This window comes from Motacilla alba, chromosome 4 (genome assembly GCF_015832195.1).
Source record: "Motacilla alba alba isolate MOTALB_02 chromosome 4, Motacilla_alba_V1.0_pri, whole genome shotgun sequence".
Classification (NCBI taxonomy): domain Eukaryota; kingdom Metazoa; phylum Chordata; class Aves; order Passeriformes; family Motacillidae; genus Motacilla; species Motacilla alba.
In genome coordinates, this window is record NC_052019.1 from 46895852 (window position 1) to 46917099 (window position 21248).

Below are 21248 nucleotides of genomic sequence, written 5' to 3' on the forward strand. Positions count from 1 at the left end.
GAAGTGGCGGCGGCCCCGCACGTCACGGCGCGGCGCAGGCGCGTGGCGCGGCCGCCGTGGCTCCCTCTCCCCTCAGCCGCCTCCCTCCTTCCCTTCTTCCCTCCCTCCCCCCGTCCCTCCCTCCGGCCGCCGGGCCGCGGCTCCTCCCTGCACCACCTTTGGCCGAGTCGCGGGAGTGCGCAGACGGTTGAGCTCCGCGGTGGCAGCGGCTTCATCCCATCCACGCCGAGCATCAGTCGGGAAGGCGCGTCCTCCTCCCCTGCCTCCTCTTCTCGCTGCCCCCGCGGCCATGGAGCTGCCCGAGAGCCAGTGCAAGAAAGTCAAGCTGAGCAACAGGGTGCCGAGCTGGGTGAGCGGGCGGGCGGCGCGCCGGTGGGCAGGTGGGCGTGCGGGGGCAGAGGAGCGGGAGGAAGCAGCGGCCGAGCGCCGTGGTGATGTGGCAGTGGGCGGCAGCCGCAGCCGGGACGGGGGGCTCCGTGCGCCGCTGCCCGCCCGGACCGGGAGGGATGCGGGGCGGAGGCGCGGCGGTGCGAGCCCGGTCACGGAGAGGCAGCGCCGGGGCCCCGAGGGCAGCGCGGCCGGGAAGCCCCGCGGGGCGGCTGTGGGGAAAGGCAGGAAGCCCCTCCGGAGGGGACCCGGCGTCTGTAGGTTTCATCCCTGCCTCTTCCGCTCTAAGTCCTCGGCTTCCAGCTTTTTGGAAGAAGGAAGACTTAAGAATGCGATGTACAATGTGGCCATTCATAAACCTGGGTTGGCCAGAGACTGGGGTTCTTTGTATAGCGGGTGTTATGTGGAAAACTGTCGAGACTGGGCTTAAAAAAATCTAACCAAAGCCTTCATTCTTGTTCATAAAGATGGGGGAAGATCGGTTTACAGCAAAGACCAAAATGCAGCTATTTAGAAGAGACATTGCGGGCCTTTGAGAACATTTGATACCTCTGATGATGCAAGACAAGCGAAAAGAAATTAAAAAGAAAGTATGATTTCTTTCAATCAATGCTGAGTTGAAACAGGCAAGACATAAGATCCAGAAAACATTTTATATGAATGTTAGAGTGTAAATAAGTCTTTGGAGTCTTGCTGTGAGTAGTGCAGGCCACAGCTTTCTTGATAAAAGCAGCTGTTACCTGACAAACGGGGAAGTTGCTGTCGTAGTGTTGGGTAGATGTTGTGCCTGTCCAAGCCTCTTCCACCGTGTACAAGCTCAAACTTGTTCGTGTAAGAGAGTAACTGGCAATTTACATTCTTTCAATTTCCACTAGGAAAAAGCAAAATCAGATGTTTATAAGATAGTGAAATAGACGGCATCTGTGTGGGGTTAACAAAGTGTATGCAAAAGTTACTCTGTATCATTTCCTTAGTCATAAGCAAAGCCAAGATGGGTTTGTCCAAACTGGGGCAATTCCTTAATGGCCATTAAGTGTTTGCTGAGTTCAGCTGAGGTTGGCAACCCCCTCTATGCTACGTGGCAAGCAGAGGAAGTCTTCCACTTCTCCCTTTTTCTTCAGAAGTCCTCAACTGAAATGCTCTCTATAAACCAATAAGCTCCACCAGGAACAAAAGTGCTGCTGATTCACATGCTCCACAGGCAAATGTTCTGGCACTTCTGGCTCTGCATCTGTTCAGCTGAGAGTGAAGTCAAAGCAACTCACCCTGATGGACTTGGCAGCCCCTAGGAGAGTAGGCAGAGCCCTGTCTTTCAGAATTTCTCTGTGCTTCCAGTGTGATTCAAAATACACCTCTGCCTGTGGAAATGCTCTTGCCAAGCCCACCTCTGAGCACAGCAGTTACTCCCCATTTACAGGGCACAGCATAGCCACAGACACTGCCATTAAGTGTGGAGAACATGGATTGATAGGGAGACATGAGGAACACTTTCTGTAGAGTGGCTTGGATTCTTAACATGGCTGAGCTGTTGTGTCAGTTTGCAGGTGACTCCGAATGAGAACTTGCTCCAATTCTTGTTTCTGAGAGCATATTCAGTAGGGTAATTTTGGCTTCATTTTTTATCCATCCCCTCTGATGGCAGGCAGTGAGTCCCCTCCAGCACGGGTCAATGAGCTGTCTCTGCCTTTGGTCATACTGGTATGGCAGCAGGTGGCAAGCAAAGACATACTCCTTAAAATATCTTTAGCACTGAATTTCTTGTATCCAGAGTACTGGGGAAGATTCTGCGTGATTTCTGCTGCTTTGGTCTTTCAAATTGTCCCAACTTTAGAGCACCTGGCAGAGGGGAGCTAGTCTGTGTCAGTGGCAGGAGAGCACACATTTTGTAGCTTGGGTGGTGCTTTATGTAGAGGTGTTGGAAAAAGTGCCTTATTGTATTGGTATCACTGTGGCAATCTGCTTTCTAGTGGGCTGTTGTAAGGATCCAAGTAAGAATTCTTGTTGTAGATGGGAGAAAATGTAATGCTATAGGCTATGGCAGAATATGGATTGGGGAATTGTTATGTGTTTAAAAAAGTAAAAGACAATATTGCTCAGATATAATTTCTGGGCTTGCCCTTCCTTCCCAAGCACAGTTGTCTGAATCAAAGTACAGGTTTTCAAACCAGAATTTGAGAAAGTAGCTAATGGAAGGTATTCCTAACAGATCTTTTAGTCCTGAAATCTCATATAAATATGTAGGCATAAGCTCTGTGGTAGCTGAATTTTTGTGTTGGAACCATGTCTGTTTTCCTTGCTTGTGTTTGTATGTGGACAGAAAAGATGGGCACTGTTCCATGTGCTTGAGTTGCTGTTTGGCTATTGAGCAGAACACTTTGCAGGGAATATAAAGAAAACTATCAATTGGTTATCAGTGCTGAATAAAAAATGTCATAAAAATGTGTTGTTATCAGGGAGTCACTGGTTTATAAGAGACACATGGTGAGCAAGTTAACAAATGACCTAAAGAACTTCTGTTATGACTGGGAAATGAGAAAGGCATTGAAAGTAATTCAGGAGGGAGGCTGCTTGTGTTGCTTTTGCTAGCTTATGGGAGTTCGTAGCTTGGGGAACCAACACTGTCATCTTGGAGCAGAAGGATATGGAATTACAGTCACAGTTTCTTCAGTGTATGTGGTTTATAAGGAAACCATGTCTGTTTTCTGATCCTTCCAGCTTCAAGCTGTCCCAAGTTTATGATGGGGAGTCTCAGCTTGCCATGGAAAGATTTACTTCCTTCTCCATAGGTCTTGCTTTGTGAAAACTTAAAATTTTATATTGATCGTAGAAGTACAATATTTTATTGTTGCTTGGAAGTAATGAAGAATAAATTCAGCTTATGCCAGTGTACATGCCATTTGTCTGTTAACCATAAAGCAATTAAGATATAATCTCTTCTTTTGGCTGTCTTTTGATCTTGGCATTGCAACTTTGGTTTGCTTTCCGTCATCTGGATGCCTGTCTGTGTTCTTGCATCAAAGGTGTTTGGCACTGATTGTCTGATTTGGTTTTGGCAATAAAAAAATTATAGCTGTAACTGGGCAAAACATCAAGAAAAAGAGGAAAAAAAAAGTGGCATCTCAGGAAGTCTGTACATAGAGAAGTTGACAGAGTTAGTATTTCCTTTTGACCCCCATCTTCTTTCTTTCTTTAGTTCTTGTGGTTCCAAGGTGTATGTAATCATTCATTTCCTTGGACAACTACCTGCAAAGCTAAAATTTACCTTCATGCCAGGAAAAGTAAACAGCGGAGTTATCTTTCCTTCTCTATCATTACAGCTCTCCAGTGCGCATCCAAGAAAGGATTTCTTTAGTACTCTTTTTTTACTTCAATACCAAGATGTTTGCCTGTTGGAGCAATTTAGATTTCATGTGAGAAATGAACCAGCATAGTGGGGGAGAAGAAAGGAGGGATATATCAGCATTCTCAGCTGACATTACTGCTATAATGAAACGCGTGGACTGAAGCATTATTTTTGTTTAATGTGGTGAAGTAGGAGGGAAAATATCAAGATGCAGTGTTTGTCTACATAATGCAAAGCAGTGTGTTGCAGGGTGGAAGACGTATTTTTGTGGGGATGTCAGAGTGGAAATATCCAATGGCTGTTTAAAAATCAGATAAACCTTGGTGATTAATGCCCTTTTTTTCATTAGCCCCTTTACAAAAATGTAGTGTGTCCTTTCAGCAGTGACTACTATAGTGAATGTAATTAGGCTTAGAATTTTAAAATAGCTTTTTCAAAGAGAACTTGCTCATCACATTGAGTTTTTCTATTCCATGTTTCCTTAGTTTCATTTCTTTTAACGTTGTTAATATAGATCTCTGAGGTGATGCTTTGATACAGTGTGAAAGGAAATTACTGTTCTTTATGTCTGCTATCATTTTGGTCGGTCATTTAATTTCATCAGTTGATAGTCATCAAATTTCATGTACAAGAATTTGAAGACTGGCTAAATAATTTAAGGGCACAAACAATATGTGCCAGTGAGTATTTTTTTGTGCTACATCAATATTTGTAGTAAGTGTGTATGTCAGGGATAGTAATTAAAAACCCAGGTTGTTGAAGATACAATGTTCAGCTATTTATGCTCAGTGATGTGGGCAAATCATATGGAAGCAAATTATTTAATAGGAAAGTCGACATAATTAGGGAACTATTTTTTTTTCCAGCAACAGAGAATGACTTGCTAAATTATTAACTTTTTAGAGCACCTCTATAAAATTTGTTTTCTTTCGGAAGATAAGAGGGATTTGGGTACTGCTTTGCCCAGGATTAGTACTGAGCTGCCTTGTTTGTGTGCCTGTACACAGATACAAAAGGTGGGGCAGCTGGTGACTGGCAGGTGTGTTTTTGAGTGCATGCAGACTCTTTGGGCGCTTTAACCTTTAGTCTTAGGTGCCTGCTTCTGAAGTGTAGGTGGATTATTGTCCCTCTGCTCAGCTCGTTGGCTGCTCCACTGCACGTGTGTGCCTTGTCCTCTAGCAAGGCCTTCTCCTTGCTGTGATTTCTCATCTCTGCTAAGTAGGTATTAATACTTTTTCTTTTCATAAAAGTTGTGCTTTTTCATCATTTTAAGAATCCCTCCAGCCTTCTTCCCCAGGGTTTCATGTGCTTTGTAAACCTAGTGTAATACCCTGATCAGTTTCATTGCTGCTCTCCTAGTTCCTCGTTTCCTAGAAAGGAGAGGAAGCTGATGTAACTTATGGAATATGGACTGGAAGAAGTCTCCTTGAATGAGACATTTGACGTCCAATGTATGAGTCTGATAATAGACTTGTTGCCAGGAATCAAAAGCAAAGCATGTGTGTGGGTTTATGTCCTAATGTAAGTGAGCTTGCTGAGACAGTGGCATGGGATTTGTGCTTTGAGACTGCTGTTTATCCAGTGCCTGGTACAATACAGTACAACCGCAATTAATGAGAGAGAATGTAGCTATTACTGTGTTACTTTGAATGGCTGCGTACATTCATTATGCACTATATAGCTTTTAATTGAAGCACTTCAATTATTTGTGTTGGTTTTAATTCCACAATTTGCTCACTGAGATCTCCAATTTTATGTACTGCATAATTGTTCCCACTATCAGAAGAAAGATTTTGATTTTTTGACTTTTGGTTTTAGTTAGCTGTATTGCAGTGACTTTGTGCACAAAACACCTTTGTTTGGGGAGATAAATTATTTAAGGTAGCATGATCAGGAAGGATAACGTCATTTTATATGGTTATAACCTCTTGCAGATTGTGGTTTCTTCCAGGTTGATATTCAGTGTTCATTTAATTTTAGTTGCTGGACTATCACCACTGAATTGCAGAGTTATTGTGTTTAAAACCTGAACATAAGTTCTTACCTTGAGCTTCTGTTTGTGCTAACTATGAGCCCAGCCGTGTCTAGAAGTGGGGACATACAGTCACACAACTTCATGATTTCTGAATAAGTTTTAGATAAACCTTTGAATAGAAGAATGATGTAGCAGCAGTCCTTGAAGCCACAAGTAGATACCATATTTTTGTTAATTCTGCTTTATGGTGTCTCTCTCTGAAGCTATGAACAACTCTCTGCTAGTACTCTGTTGAGGAATATAGTCCCTACTTTCTTTTATGCTAAATATACTGCATGTTTTCTTTTTCGGCTGACACTGATACAATGATGAAAGAGAAGATAGTGCAATATGTTTGCAAGCAAGGGAAGCCAAAGCAGCATTAAAGATACCATGAATCCCTCTCATCCCCTGCCCTTCCCTCTTTTTTTAAAGTCTTCTTTTTTTGTTTGATTATTCATGCATGGTCTGACAATCTAAGATCTTGATCTTTCACAAACAAAGTTCATATAACCAGATACCATTAAAGTCTGGGATGATGCCAAGGCTGATCTTCCTGTGGGCTCTCTCACTTGAGATTGTGAAATGTGTTTGACAGCAGGGTCATCTTATTGAAGAGATTTGTAGAGCAGGTTATTATGATGAATAGTTTTAAGAAACTTGGTAACCAGCTTTATTTTAATTAAAATTATGTTAAACCCCCCCCCCCCCCCCCCCCATCTTTTAAAAGAAATTCTTTAAAAAGTTCCTTGAAATAATACTTTCTTTAGGAATTGAGTATCTGTGATAACTATCTCTTGTCTGGAGACTGATGATACCCTACATAAAGGCACTTGCTTAACTGAAATTTGGAAGAGACATACATAGTTTGCAATGAAAAGGCCTTTGAGGAGTTAAAAATGAGCCAAAGAGCCAGTGCCATGACATTTGACAGGCATGATCTGCTCTTGGTGAAGCGAAGTTAGCAGTCACAGATCGCCTCCTTGTTTTCTGTGTGCCTTAGCATAGTTTCCAGGATCTTCTGCTCCATGATCTTGCTGGGCAGAGAAGAGAGACTGGTGAGTTTGTAGTTGCCCAGGTCTTCCTTACTTTCCTATTCAAAAACAGGCGTATGTTCCTCCTTTTTCAACATTTCCAGACTGCTGTGACTTCTCAAATATGGTGGATTGTGACTTAGACACATCCTCCACCAGTTCGCTCAGGAGCTGTGGACGCATCTCCTCAGATCCCATGGACCTGTGCACCTTCAGGCTCTTGAATCTGGTCTTCTCCTACCTTGGGCAATGGTTCTTCATTTTCCCAGTCCCTCCATTTGCCTTTCATGACTTGGGTGGTGTGACTGGAGCATTTGTCAGTGAAGACTGAGGCAGAAAAAGTCATTGACAACCTCAGCCTTTTCCATGTCTCGGGTAACCATGTCTCCCTTTTCCATCCAGAGAGATCCCACATTTTCCCTATTCTTCCACCCTCAATGAGATTTCTTTTTGTGTTTGAGTTTGTCTGGGAGTTCCTCATTCATCCATGCAGGTTTCTTGTCTGGTTTTGCCTGACTTCCTCTTTGTTGGACTGCATCACTCCTGAGCTTGGAGGAAGTGGTCCTTGAACATTAACCAGTTTTCTTGGGCCCCTGTTCTGTTCAGGCCTTTATCCCATGTTACTCTACCAAGCAGATCCCTAACATTACTTGAATAGAAGTCAAGTCAAGCAGCTGTAGCAGTTCATCACTCTTTTTTATAGCTGATTTTTCTTAAGCAAGTTTTATTTGAAAGTAGTAGTTGATTAACCTGTCAGTCCCAAGCTTCCTGAAGTAGCCCAAGGGGTGTGGTTGTCTCTGGCTGGCTATTCTAATTTCCTGTGCCGCCTTTGATCCATGCTGGAGCTGATGGAATGGGTGTTGGTTTTACTTCCATTTTTCTGTCCTCAAGTCATTCTTTGTGCCTGTGGATGAATTTGTTTGCTTTGCCAACTCACCCCTTATCAAAGATTTAATCGACTTCTTCTTTTACAGGGAATGCAACGGGCAACCAATGTTACCTACCAAGCTCATCACGTCAGCAGGAATAAGAGAGGCCAAGTCGTAGGAACAAGAAGTGGTTTTCGTGGATGCACAGTCTGGTTAACAGGTACAGCCATGGATTTCTGAGGAGCCTTTCGTTTTAGTTACTTCTTTGAAAAGCTACTCAGCTGCAGCTCTTTTTTACATGCAAAGTTTAATGTTTGTGAAATCTAAGGCCTTGATGCAATTTTATTACTATTTTTAGGTAGACTAGCAGGAAGTTGCTTTGGGACAAATAGTAACTTGAGAATGTATTTTGTTCAGTGCTCTGAGAGGGTTGTTTTTTGATGCTGTCTGCTACTTAAATCTGGTTGACTTGGTGTGTGTTGCTTTTTTTCCTTTCTTTTTCTTTAACCAATTCCATCTCTTTGTACTGTCCATTTAATCTATTTAGAAATTAAATGCAGTGCAGCTTTTTTTTTTAAGAGTCTGTACTTCTGGATCTTTTCTGTAAAAGCCTCTTCTCTTTGGATTGTTATTGTCTCCTGGGTTTGAAATAACATTTCAACATAAACCTGTGCCATTGGACAGCAATTGCATGTTTAGGCAATGCATACTGGCTGTTATTTTTGAAGTCACCTCTGTGGTTTTGTTTTTTTTTTTTTTAATAGAGAAGATAAATACATTCTGAAATATGTTTTTTCTTTCATAACAGTGAGGAAATTTTTTCTGTCTTTCAGAGTTTTTGAAAGCTTTAAACTATTTCCTGTAAAGGTGTTGTTGTTTTTTTTAGTTAAACTGGTAATTTAAAAAATAGCAAAATATGTCATTTAATTGGCTTGTAAATAATTTAAAACGTTGTATTGCAACATAAAAGATCCTCACAGAGTATTAGGGAAACTTGCTACATTTACATTAAGTAAAACTGATTTCCACTTGTGTTAGTAATTGTGTGTGAAATGTAAAGCAGTCATTGATAACAAACTGCTGAGAGCCATTCCAAGCAGATTTGCTTGCTGTCATGTATTTATTTAGGAAAAGAATGGAGCCCTTTCTCTCCCTCTTTCCATCACACAGCTCCAACCTCTCTCAATGCTTGAATGATCTGGTGGGCTGCCTTTCTGGTTCTTCTGGTAATTCATTAATCTAATTTTGAAAAAGGTCATGATAAAAATGTGTTCTCAGTTATCTACATGGCAACATTTTCCAGTCAATGTTCCTTTTTAAACAAATGTAATCTTAATGCCTAATTTCCTTTTTTTTTTCAGGAAGGAGGGTGGTGGTAAGATTTTAAGAATATGTGTGGGAAGCTAGGTTATTGAAGATGTTTGAGCAGTAATGTGAAAGGGTGAAAAGGACTGTAGGCATTGAAGTAAGCAATATTAGCCATTCTAGAACTGTGCAAATATGAGTTTCAAAATTCTAATAGGTATTAGAATAAAAGCTGAAATATTGGGGCACTCCAAGATTCTCTCACTTTGTCTGCACTCATGGAGTGGGAGTGTACAGAAAGATCTTTCAGGGATCGCTTTCATTTTTCAAGGTAACCTTTATTTGAGAGCTTTATTTTAATGAATGTTGAGTCAGAGAGTCCTAGTAAAGAAAACTGAGGAATTTAGCAAAAATAACATTGCTTTCATGTGTAAAATAATATTCAATTTTTAGAGTGGAAGTTTTTAAAATAACTTGTCATCTTGAGGAATGTTATAAATTCGTTAATGTATAACTTTAACTTGTGTGATTCATTACATGTTGGAGACCAAATAATGTGTGACAAAACAGAGCGTGTGAGTGAATAGCGAGCTAGATGTGGGGACAAAAATGGCAAGTCAAGACTGCATCAGTGAGAAGTAAATGATGAAGTTGCTGAAATCTTCTTTTGGACTGTTGTGCCTATTTTCTGTGATGGGGGTGTACTGAATTGCTGCCAAAAGAAGACTGTTCTGTTTCCTGCCTTGTGTTCCTTCTCTTGCCTTGCACAGGCTGTACCTCTTGCCCAACTCAACACTGAGCTGATTCAACTTAGGAAATCATCAGTGAACTTACCACAGCCTCCCCCTATGTACACAAGTAGGAGAAAAAGGGAGAAAACCCCATGAGTGTGTGAGGGGATGAGATTAACAGACTGAGTTGGCTAAGGGGCACCAGAGGAAGAAATGCAATGACTCCTTTTCTTCAAATTGCGCCCCAAGCTGTCAAGGTTTCCTTTGCACTTTAGTGTTTTCTTGGGACACACTTCCTAGCATGATTGCTTATCCTTTGCCATAGATGTCTTGGAAGTAGACAAGCTGCTGTTTTGTGTGATTTTTTTTTCTCCATTCTTTGATAGTTAGAATAAATCTTAATCACCACTAATAAAAACATTTTTCTTCAGCCAGTAGTACTTTTTTTATACTACCATTACCCTTTTCTTCCCTCTCACTCAAAGGGTAAATGTCATCTTATGAAGATCTGAGTTTGTGTTCCATTTACGAATTGACTTCTTGGTAGAAGCAGAAGCACGTGCTCCAGATAAATTAAAATCTTGTCTGGAAAAATTATTTAAATAAATTTCCAAATGAAAGTGAACAGTGGACTTTTTAGGGCCAGCATAGGTTTGTTGCCAAAGATTCTCAATTAGACCAGACTTTGATAGTACAGTTTTCTTTTCTTGTTAATAACACATGCCATTTAGTGGAGCATCACTGCTGTGTGTGAGTCTTGAGTGAGTCAGTGGTGTCTAATTCAGTGCTGTTATTCTGCAAGGAGTAAGAACAGAGTGCGAGTTTGGCCTGATCTCATTTCTTTTGTTGACTGAAATTCATGTCAATTCACGTCAATCTTCCCCTTCTCGTATAAATGTAACATCTTAACTGTGTTTGGTTTCTGAATTAAGTTTACTCAGCTAGTAATAATTGCCATTAGCACTGGGGAAAAAGCATCATCTCTATAAGCAGCAGCAGAGCTTAAGGCCAAACTCTTACCTGCTTCAAATTGTACACTTAACTTTTACCTAACTCTCTCTTTACCCACTCTCTGTGCAAAATCCACTTGGCTTATACTCCAAGTAAGCTTATCCAGAAGGCATTGCTGCTGATGCCTGCCACTTTGGGATTTTCATAATACACATGTACTACAACTTGCCTTAACTTGTTCCTATGCTTAAATATTTATATTATTATTGTCTATTTTAGGTCTATCTGGTGCTGGGAAGACTACAGTGAGCATGGCACTGGAGGAGTATTTAGTGTGCCATGGTATTCCGTGCTACACACTGGATGGTGACAATATCCGCCAAGGCCTTAATAAGAATCTGGGTTTCACACCAGAGGATAGAGAAGAAAATGTGCGTCGTATTGCTGAAGTTGCTAAATTGTTTGCAGATGCTGGTTTGGTGTGCATTACTAGTTTCATCTCTCCTTATGCTCAGGTAAGTGTGCAAAACATCGAGATGAAATGTAGGGAAAATGCAAAATATCATTCAGAATCATAGTTACAGAAATCCATTCCTGAGTGTAGCCAGAATCAAATACTTACTTGTTTGGGTTTTTTTTTTTTGTGGTGTTTATGCTTTACAGAGGTACTTACTCAAAACAGAAATATTAATTTAAAATATAAAATGTTTACATTAGTTCTATAACTGGAACTATCCTTCAGTCCATTAGACAGAATTATTTTTCTAATAATACAAACAAGCTCTAATGATTTTCCAAGAAAGATTCTGAAAATTGCAATATCTTTTTTGATCCATGTAGATTCCAGTACTTTATAAATATGAAGACTAGGTGTACACCTAACCTGAAGGCTTAGGTGAATTGCATTTAAAAGCAAATTTTTTTTAGTGAATGAATGGTAAGAGCTTTATTTTTACCAAGTGACTTAAGGGAAAAGTGTTTTAATTGCCGGTAAGTTCTTTTTACTTTATTTCATGTTGTGTATGCAACATGACTTTATATAATACTGAAAATTAACATAAATCCATGTTCACATTGTTGTGTGCAGACTGTTTTCATATGTGCATAAGAACCTGGAGAGGAGAGACAAAAAGGATATGTGAACACTCAAGTATCTTGAAGAATGACCCAGGGACTTTAAGCTTAGGTGTTTCACAGCAAAAGAATGTGTTGTTTCTTTGGTTAGAGTGATGCAAACACTTCTGATCATAGTTTGGGGAACTCAAACCCTACAGTATAACAAAAGTCTCTAGATATGAGAAAAATAATTATCAAAATAAACAATATTTAGTAAGAGAATATTTTAGTGGATTTTGGAAGCCTTTTTTTGTTCTCTCAATGAAATTAATGAATATTGTTCCAATGCTTGGCAAGCCATAAAAATAATATGATAAAATAATGCAAATAATACAATATTTTGACTACACAAGTCTTGTCAGATTAAGGAATGTAGGGAAAACTGGTGCTTAGGACAGAAGGATGGTTTTATCAAGGGCAGCAGATAACAACTTCTCCCTGCTGTACTCAACTAGGCAGATGTTATTCCTCAGACATATATGTATGGGTATAGAAAATCCTGCATTCTATTGGCTGGGTTTGGTTGTGGGTTTTTCTTATAAATCAAGTTTAGTGTAAAATATCTCACATCTTCCTGTCAGCTTTTACCATGTGATGTACTGTAGCCAAAGTGATGAGCCTTGCAGGGCATCAGATAATCAAATCACATTTCTTTTTTCAAACTTTGAAAGCTTGTTTACATTGGGCTGTGAGCTTCTTTAAAATGAACTTCAAAGGCAAAAACCAGTAAAAATATATGGCAGCAACCTTTTAGGATTTTTCTTCTGTTTTCTTGCAGGATCGTAATAATGCCAGACGAATTCATGAAGGAGCAAGTTTACCTTTTTTTGAAGTATTCGTGGATGCTCCATTGCACGTCTGTGAGCAGAGAGATGTTAAAGGACTTTATAAGAAAGCCAGGGCTGGAGAAATTAAAGGTGAACCTAGATGTAATCACATCCTTTCTACATAAGTGTAATTATTGGTGTAATTTGTGAAACACTAGTGTAATTTGACTCCATGTAAGTGTATGTGCTCAAGTCTGAGTGTATCACTCTTAAAAAGAGCATGGGTTCAGGACAGGACTGAGAAGAAAACAGAAATTGACTTCTAACTCATGGAACTGAGTATTTGAGTGTGTAGGACAGTAAAAGGTTGGAAGTGGCTAACCACACACAGAAAAAGCCTTGAGCAAGTTAACGGTTGCAATAGAAACCACGTAATGATTGAGGATTAGTCTGTCTTCTTTGTGTGTCCATTGACCAGTTAAAAAGAGCCTGATTCTTTCTAAAGTCTTTAAAGAACTGCATTCATAAAACTTGCTAGTTTCTTCCAGAAAGTAAAACATGGCCACTGACTGCCTGTAAAGACCGTTAAGAACACTTCTGAAGATACTGACTTTTACTTTTAAATCTGTGTTTTGTTCTTGTGCCCGTGAACATTATTTCCTATTCCCAGCCTCAGGTCAAGATTTAAGTATAACCTGCAATAAAAAAAGTTTAGCTACGCAATCATTCATTGCAAGTATTGTTTCAAGTGCTGCTTTGATCTGTTACATTATAGTTTACAGAGGCTGATGATAGACAGCTCTGTATTTAGGAGCAAAGCAGTTTTTTAAAAGTAATCACTTCTGGGGGTGGAGTTTGCCGATGCTGTATGAATTCATTTTAATCAGAAGTGATATAAAATTCAAGAAATCTAAGATATTCTGTAGGAATGGTTGCTTGATACTTCTAGTACTATAGAATATTTAGTGCAAGCACCAGGAATATATAAAGCTGAACAAATATTTGTTCAAAATCAAAGCACGTCAGCTTGAGCTTACATGATACAAAGATACAGTTATGTACAGAATCCTTATTTATGCCTATTTTGTGAACATCCCTAATATTTTGTTAATTTTACAAGCCACATAATAGAACTGTGTTCCTGAAGAAGTGGTAGTGAAGAAAACAGTGCCTGAGCAAGATACAAGTGGGTGTAGCAGTGGCTGTATCTTATGACCTATCATGATATATGAAGGATGAAGATTAAACAAACTTGCCAATTCATAAGGAAAGTCAGCAACTGTTATAATATTTTTCTCTGGAAATGGTAATAAGACATTTTCTTTGTCTTCTGTTCCCACTCCTTCAGTAATCAGAACCTTCTAAAGTATACAGGTTTTGGAAAAGGTACCAGCCTTTCTTTATCACATGGGGTAGTGCAGTAACTGATACTTTTCTCAGATGAGGAACTAAACTACTAATTTTGAGGGTATTTAAATCCAAAGGGAAAAGCTGGAGTTCTAATGTTTGCATTTGCGCTTGTGGAGGATGCAGGTGTTGAGTTGCTGAAGCCCAGGTGATATTCCTAATGCAGATTTGACTTGTAGTGCTGATACTCTTTGCCTTTGGGCTTGATTTTTCCTTGTTTATGCATGGGTGGTAGAATCTCCACGATATCAAAGCAGATTGCAAGCTAAGTAGGCCAGAACAAGTGTCACTGGTAGCTTGTACAGTCTGTGACAGCTATTATGATAAACACAGTCATCAATCTTACATTAGCAGCTATCTTGAGATGAGCATATTAGCTCAACCAATGTAAAAGGTGTTGAAATTCCTTAATTCGGAGTACTGCTTGTTGGTATGCGTGTGAATTTACATACATACAGGATGTTCGTAGTATTTTTTCATCCTTTTATTTATTTTTTTAAGAGCAACAATCAGCTGATAGCATGACAAGCTCTGGGTTGATGTGCACAGTTCTTCTGCCAGTGCTCTTTTTTATTCCCAGTAAAAATCAAATAGCTTCACCAACAAATAAGTGCTACGTATGTACTGCAGAATGCTAATGTTTCATGCTGTCAGATACTATGTTAGCAAAGAGTCTGATAAAGAAAACACCTGCTGATTTCCCCCAGAATTCCTGTATTAAGGAGCTAAAACTCCATGTTCTTGCCTGTTGTGTTCATTTATATACAGAAAATTGTCTGTGAACAGCATTAAAGTGAAGTCATCTTTTGGAAGAAGTCACCTAATATTTTTATGTTCTGTAGGTTTTACTGGGATTGACTCTGAGTATGAAAAACCAGAAGCCCCAGAGCTTGTGCTAAAAACTGATTCCTGTGATGTGAATGATTGTATACAACAAGTTGTGGAACTTCTTCAAGAGAGGGTGAGCAGAAATGGAGATATATCTTAGCAACTTTTTTCCCAAGTATTTGTACATGCAAGCTGAATGTAAGTGCTGGGAAAAACAAAGACAGTTTTTGAGACATAAAGGCTTATGCATCTTTCAATTCAAACTTTTAAACTTGTCCTATTATGTGTTTCCTTTTTAAATCTAAACAATGCACAGCATTGATCTCCAAGTGAAATAAGATCTGGACAAGTGGCAAATTAATTTATATCAATAACTGGAAGGGAGAGGAGGCTGTCTCAGTTGTTACAGAACCAACCAACCAATGCTGACTTAAAAATGCAACCAATTTTAAAGAGTCTGAATTTTTACATTGTCTCTGTAGTGTACAAATTGATATATACTGCAGAGGTGAAGAGACAAGGGTGCACTTACACAGTGATTTGATCTCTCTTAAATAGGGGCTGCTGTGCTTGTGTCTGCTTTCCCTTGTTTCCACTGTTTTTCTTGTACTAGTAAAAGTAGTCCTGCAATTGTGTAATGACCAGCTCAGAAAGGTGATCTTCTTGACACGGCTGAGTTGAGTTTATGGTTCATTGCTTCTGAAAAGGTAGATCTCTTTCCTTGTTCATGCCTGCAGTCTACATCATCCCTTTTGAAGTCTCCGGGCCTTCTCCTGTTGCCTGATAAGTAGATTTGGCTCATTACCCAACCTAAAAAACCTCACCCCCAACAAATGCCACATGGAAAACAAAACAAACAGACAAAAAACTCCCAAACCCAACACTAAAAGTGAAGGCAGTGAAGAGATGGCTTTATGCTCTTGAAACCATGCCCCCAGAATTTTCTAATCCTCATGTAGAATAAATGCGTTTCCTTACATTCTTATCTGTAGGCAGTGGATGACATTCCAGATAACTGTTTCTTTTTAACTGAGATACTCTTGCAGATAATAACTCGTGTTTTTTTATGTGAGTTGGATGTTCTGGAAAATTTGTGTATTGACAGTAGTTGGAGTAAATAAAGCTCCACCAAGCATTGAAGTTGATACAAGCAAAAGACCTCATCATGCAGCCAGTATGAGTTAATTTTAACCCTCTGTGTAAGTACTGCTCTGGAGAGATTGTACTGAAATTTTCAAGAAAATTCCTCAAGGATGACTGGTTGCTCAGGGTTGCTCAGGAGATAAGACAAGGCAGAAAACCATAAGAGAATTTTTGCCCAAATCCCCAGCTGAACATTTTTTTGGAAGAAAACAGGCGAGCTGTGTAGGAGTCCTACCTATGAGAGGTGGCAGTTCCTGACAGGGGGAGCCATGTGCCTCCTGCTCAGAAAAGTTCATAGTTAGAGAAACCTATGTCACATGTGCCAAGATAATGATCCCTGAAGGCTTGCATTGGTACACAGTGCTGGCTGCTGGCTCCTAGCCCAGTCAGCCTTGTTTAAGGCACATCTAGCACTTTTTTCCTCTTCTTTGAAGTTAACAGTCTAATGAATGGCAAGATATCTTAGTGATTGCTTAGTTCAGTGGGAGACAATGAAATCGAGGCAAGGCTAAACAGGCACATCTTGGTTTTAGACCATATTAATGCAGTGCTATCTTGAGAATATGATTTCTGTAGATTTCCTGTAGTTTGAAAAAGTGGGCTTATAGGAAGACTGAAGAAGTACTTTTTATAAGGGCATTAAGGGAGAGGGCAAGACTTTAAGCTAACATAATGTAGTTTAGATTAGATCTCAGGAAGAAATTAATTACTATGAGCCTGGTGAGACACTGAGCAGGTTGTCCAGAGAACCTGTGGACGCCCCATCCCTGGAGGTGTTGAAGGTCAGGTTTGATGGGGCTTTGAGCAACTTGGTCTAGTGGAAGGTGCCCCTGCCCATGCAGGGAGGTTGGAACTAGATGATCCTTAAGGTCTCTGCCAACCCCCGCATTCTGTGCTTCTATGATTCTGTGAAATACATTGTTCAGCATTATAAAGACACTTGCCAGCATTAAAACATGCCTGTGCTGCAGAGAAGACTACCTGCATGCTCTACTGTAAATAACAAGAGCATAGCCAGGAGCTCAAGAGAAGCAATTTTGCAATTTTATATGGCACTTGTAAGACCTTGTGTAGATACCTTGTCCAGGTTTGTGCCCTTCTGCTTCACCCAGAAGAAAACAGACATTGGTGAGCTTCTGTGAGCTGAGCAGAAAGTCATCAAGATGGTCAGAGGCTGGAGTATGTCACTGCACAAGGAGAGGCTGAGAGGAAGTGGATTTGTTCAGCCTGGAGAAGGCTAAAGGAGTTCTTGGTGCAGTTTCTATCATCCAAGTCAGAGAGTATAGGGAAGACTGATGAAGACTTGTTTTAGATGTGTACAAGGGTAGGATGAGGGGCAGCACACATGAGATAAAATATGAGAGATTAAAATTAGACACAGGGGAGAAAACCTTTTGCTATAAAGATGGTCAATTATTAGAACAAGTTGCTTGGAGTGTTTGTGGATGCTCTGTCCTTTAGAGATACTAAATGCTTGATTGGCCAAGGTCCTGAGCAGCCTGCTGTAGTGGGACCAGTTTTGAGCAGGAGGCTGGACTAGGTGACCTCCAGAGGCACCAGCAAAGAACCCACCACCCCAGTGTGAGGAGGCACGTTTCCATAATGCATCTAGTTTATTTTTTATTATTTTGGCATTTTTTTATGTGAATGCCTTGTGAAATAATAAATATCATGGAATATTCTTTAATTTGTTCTCTGCTAGAATTAAGCTTTCAGTAAAACTGATGCCTTAGAATGGTCACTAGATGGCTTGCTAGCCTAATGTCTTCCAAATTCCTAAAATTCATGCAGTTTAAAGATGCATGGATTCCTTTTGTTGCTGGTTTTTTTTGTTTTGTTGATTTTTTTTAATCTAAGTTGATGTTTTAAGTACCACTTTCATGTGTGCAAGGGAGTCTAGGTTTACTAATCCTACAAGTTCTCTAAATGTCAGACTCACTTGCTAGAAGTGTCTTCAAGCTGTTTACATTTGTATAATGAAGTAGGTTGTTGACAGAAACTGCATTGTGAAACTTTTGTTTTGCCTGTTAGTGGGACACTAAAACCAGGATAATACTTGAAGAGATCTTTTTAATAGGCGCATTTATTTTAAGCTATTGGTGGTTTGTAAAATTAGAACATCCTAGCCTAGTAATGAGCTAGGGTCCAGAGGGAAATCTGAAGCAGCATAATGTGCATCATTACAGTGTTGCTTACAGGAGGCAATACCTTCATTTGATTCTGGGGTTGTTGTTGTGACAAGAGTCTGCTGCAGCTCTCCTGGGCTGTCATGCATCTGCTCAGGCAGAGAAAACAAAAGGCTGATTTTGCCTAACAATGTATTAAAATCTGCTCCCAAAATGATATCTGATCTGTAATGGACCAAGCTTTTCCTTATAAAAGTTTAATTTGTCTTCTTTTAATGCATCTTTGAGGATATGAATTATGCAACAGGCAGTGAGACTCGTCACATCTTGTTGCTCCCTTAGTCATTTTATCTCTCACTTGTCAGCATTCTGTTGCCTTTATTTTACTTTCCAGAGGTAGTGCCTAAGGTCTGATAAATGCATTAAAATTCCTGAGCTAACTTTGTGTTTTCTACAGGCATGCCTATTTACTCTGACCTGCATATACCGGAAAAGTAAAGATAATATAATTATTGTTTGTTGCTCCAGCAGTGAGCTTTTTTCTCCAAAAATAAAGCATTATTTTACAAAAGTTTCTCAAACACTGAAAAATGTGTTTTAGAAAGAATAGTCAGCCTCTTTTCACTGATTTTTTTGCTTCTGAACATCACTTGTGAAATGTGATTTCACATTTGACTGGGTTTTGACATATTACACCATCCTTTGTTGGAGGAGACTCAACAGTTTTATCATGATGACCTTCTCTCTTCTTTTAATTATGGTTTTATCTTTGTGTTGGTCTCTTCTAACAAGTTTAAAGTCTTAAGCATTGTGAAGTGAGAATATCTTGTTTAATACACATGGAAGAGCACTTAATTTTTTTTCAAATAAAAATATGTTGGTCATAGAGCTAGATTTTGGTTCATTGCATAATAATGCCCAGATGACGTCACATTTAAATATTCTAAGAGTTATAATATAGATGAAAATACTGGTGTTATGTCATTAGCTGTAGGAAATACTTTTAATGTGTACTTCTTTATTAATTTTCAGTAAAGAAGGAGCTTTGTGTATTTTGCCTTCATGGTACCATTTCTAATGTGTCTTGTATAGTGGGTGACTTAAATTCATAAATGCTTAGTCTCTAAATATTTTTTTACTTCTTCGGCGTGTGTAAAAGCATTGAAATCTGCCTTTCTACTGTAGATGATGTAGGCATTAATAAGTCATAAAAACTTCATACAATTCAATAGTTAAATATTTACTAGATAAATGTTATATGGGTTACTTAAGGTTTAGGAAAAAATCTCTTTGTCAGAATGTTTTACTTTAGCCAGTCTGCTGGCTTGAGTAACTAGCAATATATCATAACCTTGGAACAGTGTTGGCTTTTAGATGAGTAAAAATTGCATAATTAATAAATTCTTGCTGCTGTGTTGTGCAAAATTAGAATTTCACTTCTTGATGTGTGTTCAGTGCCCAAGAGGCATTCTAAGCAAACATTAAGTTCTGTTTATTCCTTCTACACAGGACATTGTACCAGTGGATGCCTCTTATGAGGTGAAAGAGCTTTATGTGCCAGAAAACAAGCTACAGTTGGCCAAAACTGATGCTGAGTCTCTGTTAACCCTGGAAATAAATAAGGTATTGTGTGTTCAGGTGTCTCATTGCTGCAGTTGAAGGACAGTCTGATCTGTTGCTTAGTGTAAGTAGATGCAGCTGAAATACCTGCGCTGGTTACAGAATACACCTTGATAGACTTTTCCCCTCTTTCCTTGAGTGAAAGCAACAGCAGCTGTGGTTTCTTTGTTTACTTACCAGAGATAATTGATCTTCCTACTTTCATGAATAATGTCTGGTATAGTGCTACTTAGTTTATTCCCATCCTAGAGAAAAAATTTACAGTGATTTCCTCCCACGCTCCCCCCAGATCCATGGATGAAACCATGCCTGGAATGTCTTGTATGAGAAATTGTTTCTAGAAGGATTGCTTACATTTTTTTTTTTTTAGTTTACTTACAGAAACCATTTTGTTGTGAATTGTAATTGCCTAGAAATACAGGGGAAATCAATTACTTCTTCTTGATCCTTCCTGTTGGTAGCCTTCAGCTGATCAACATTAATATACATACCAAACCCAAACAGTTGCAAAGATATGACCAGATCTACTTCATTGCTTTTTTTTTTTTCTCATTAGAACATACTGTGCTATGTTTCTAGTTTCCAGCAGAGAGAATATGGAAAAGCATGGAACAATTTGATCAATCCTATTCTTATTTTGGTTAAATGCATTATTTTTCAACACAGATTAATTAGAGGAAGCTGCTTCTGGATGTGTTTTTGTTCTACCTCATTCATTTTTCTGAATAACTAAGCCTAAACACAGATACCGTGCATGAGTTTTTTCACTGGCTTTTTGATGGTATTACAAGAACTTAAAGCTAAGCATTTGATCTAGGAGCTGACTAAGCTCAGACTTCAGCATCTGTTGTGAGTAGACTTTGAAGGATTGGGGTGACATACTAAGCATTGAGCTGCCTAATTGTAAAATTTGCTTGGTCTTCTACTAGTAATGAATATTGATACTTCCTTTCACCACATTTTACTAATTTTTTTCCACATATATCTGTGTAAAACTATTAATTGCTTTGTTGAGGAAGAAATACTTAAGGTCACTGTATTAAACTTCAGTAGTGTCCCATTCTAAATTGCTCCCTATCTAGAAAAACAAATAATTTCTTCTTCCACCCCCAACCACTGGCTTGTTAAATATCAAACAAGTATCTCATGTAAGCTTGGGAATAAACTGTGTTTTGTACTTGCCTCAGTATAATTAAACAGTGTAATAAAATTAGTCATGCCCTTTGCAAAAGAGACTTCCACAAGCAAAGCCTGTCCTTGTCAAAAACTTGACCAAATCTTAGTAATGCACATGCAGAAATAATGGAGACCACACACTAAGTCATAGTGTGACTGGGTGCTAAGGAAGGAAATTCTGTGTAAACTGATACCTCATACTAAAATAAGTACTAAGCCAGAGAGAATTTTACTTCTGGATTGTCTCACTAGTTTATGAAAAAAATTATTTCTCATTTGTTTAAAGATTAGACCTCTTAATATTTACACTCATAATCCTGATTTTTTTGGTGGTAATTGTATGTATTGTTATTATTCTTTTTCTTTTTAACATCTTTGTTATCTTGTTTTGTTAGATAAAGGCAAGTGGGATTCTCTAATTTTGTTAAGAT

General features: G+C 39.2%; 1 protein-coding gene across 2 annotated transcripts in view; it reads left to right on the forward strand.

Moving 5' to 3' along the window:
• The first annotated feature begins 289 nt into the window (after nt 1-289).
• The window catches only part of PAPSS1 (3'-phosphoadenosine 5'-phosphosulfate synthase 1), a 39702-nt gene continuing 18743 nt past the window's right edge, over nt 290-21248 (forward strand). The window contains exons 1-6 of one of the 2 annotated variants that reach the window (XM_038135686.1): nt 290-349; nt 7753-7867; nt 10914-11149; nt 12529-12667; nt 14767-14885; nt 19531-19644. In XM_038135686.1, the coding sequence (XP_037991614.1) occupies nt 290-349; nt 7753-7867; nt 10914-11149; nt 12529-12667; nt 14767-14885; nt 19531-19644 (783 nt within the window). The other variant, XM_038135687.1, reaches the window with a different exon arrangement.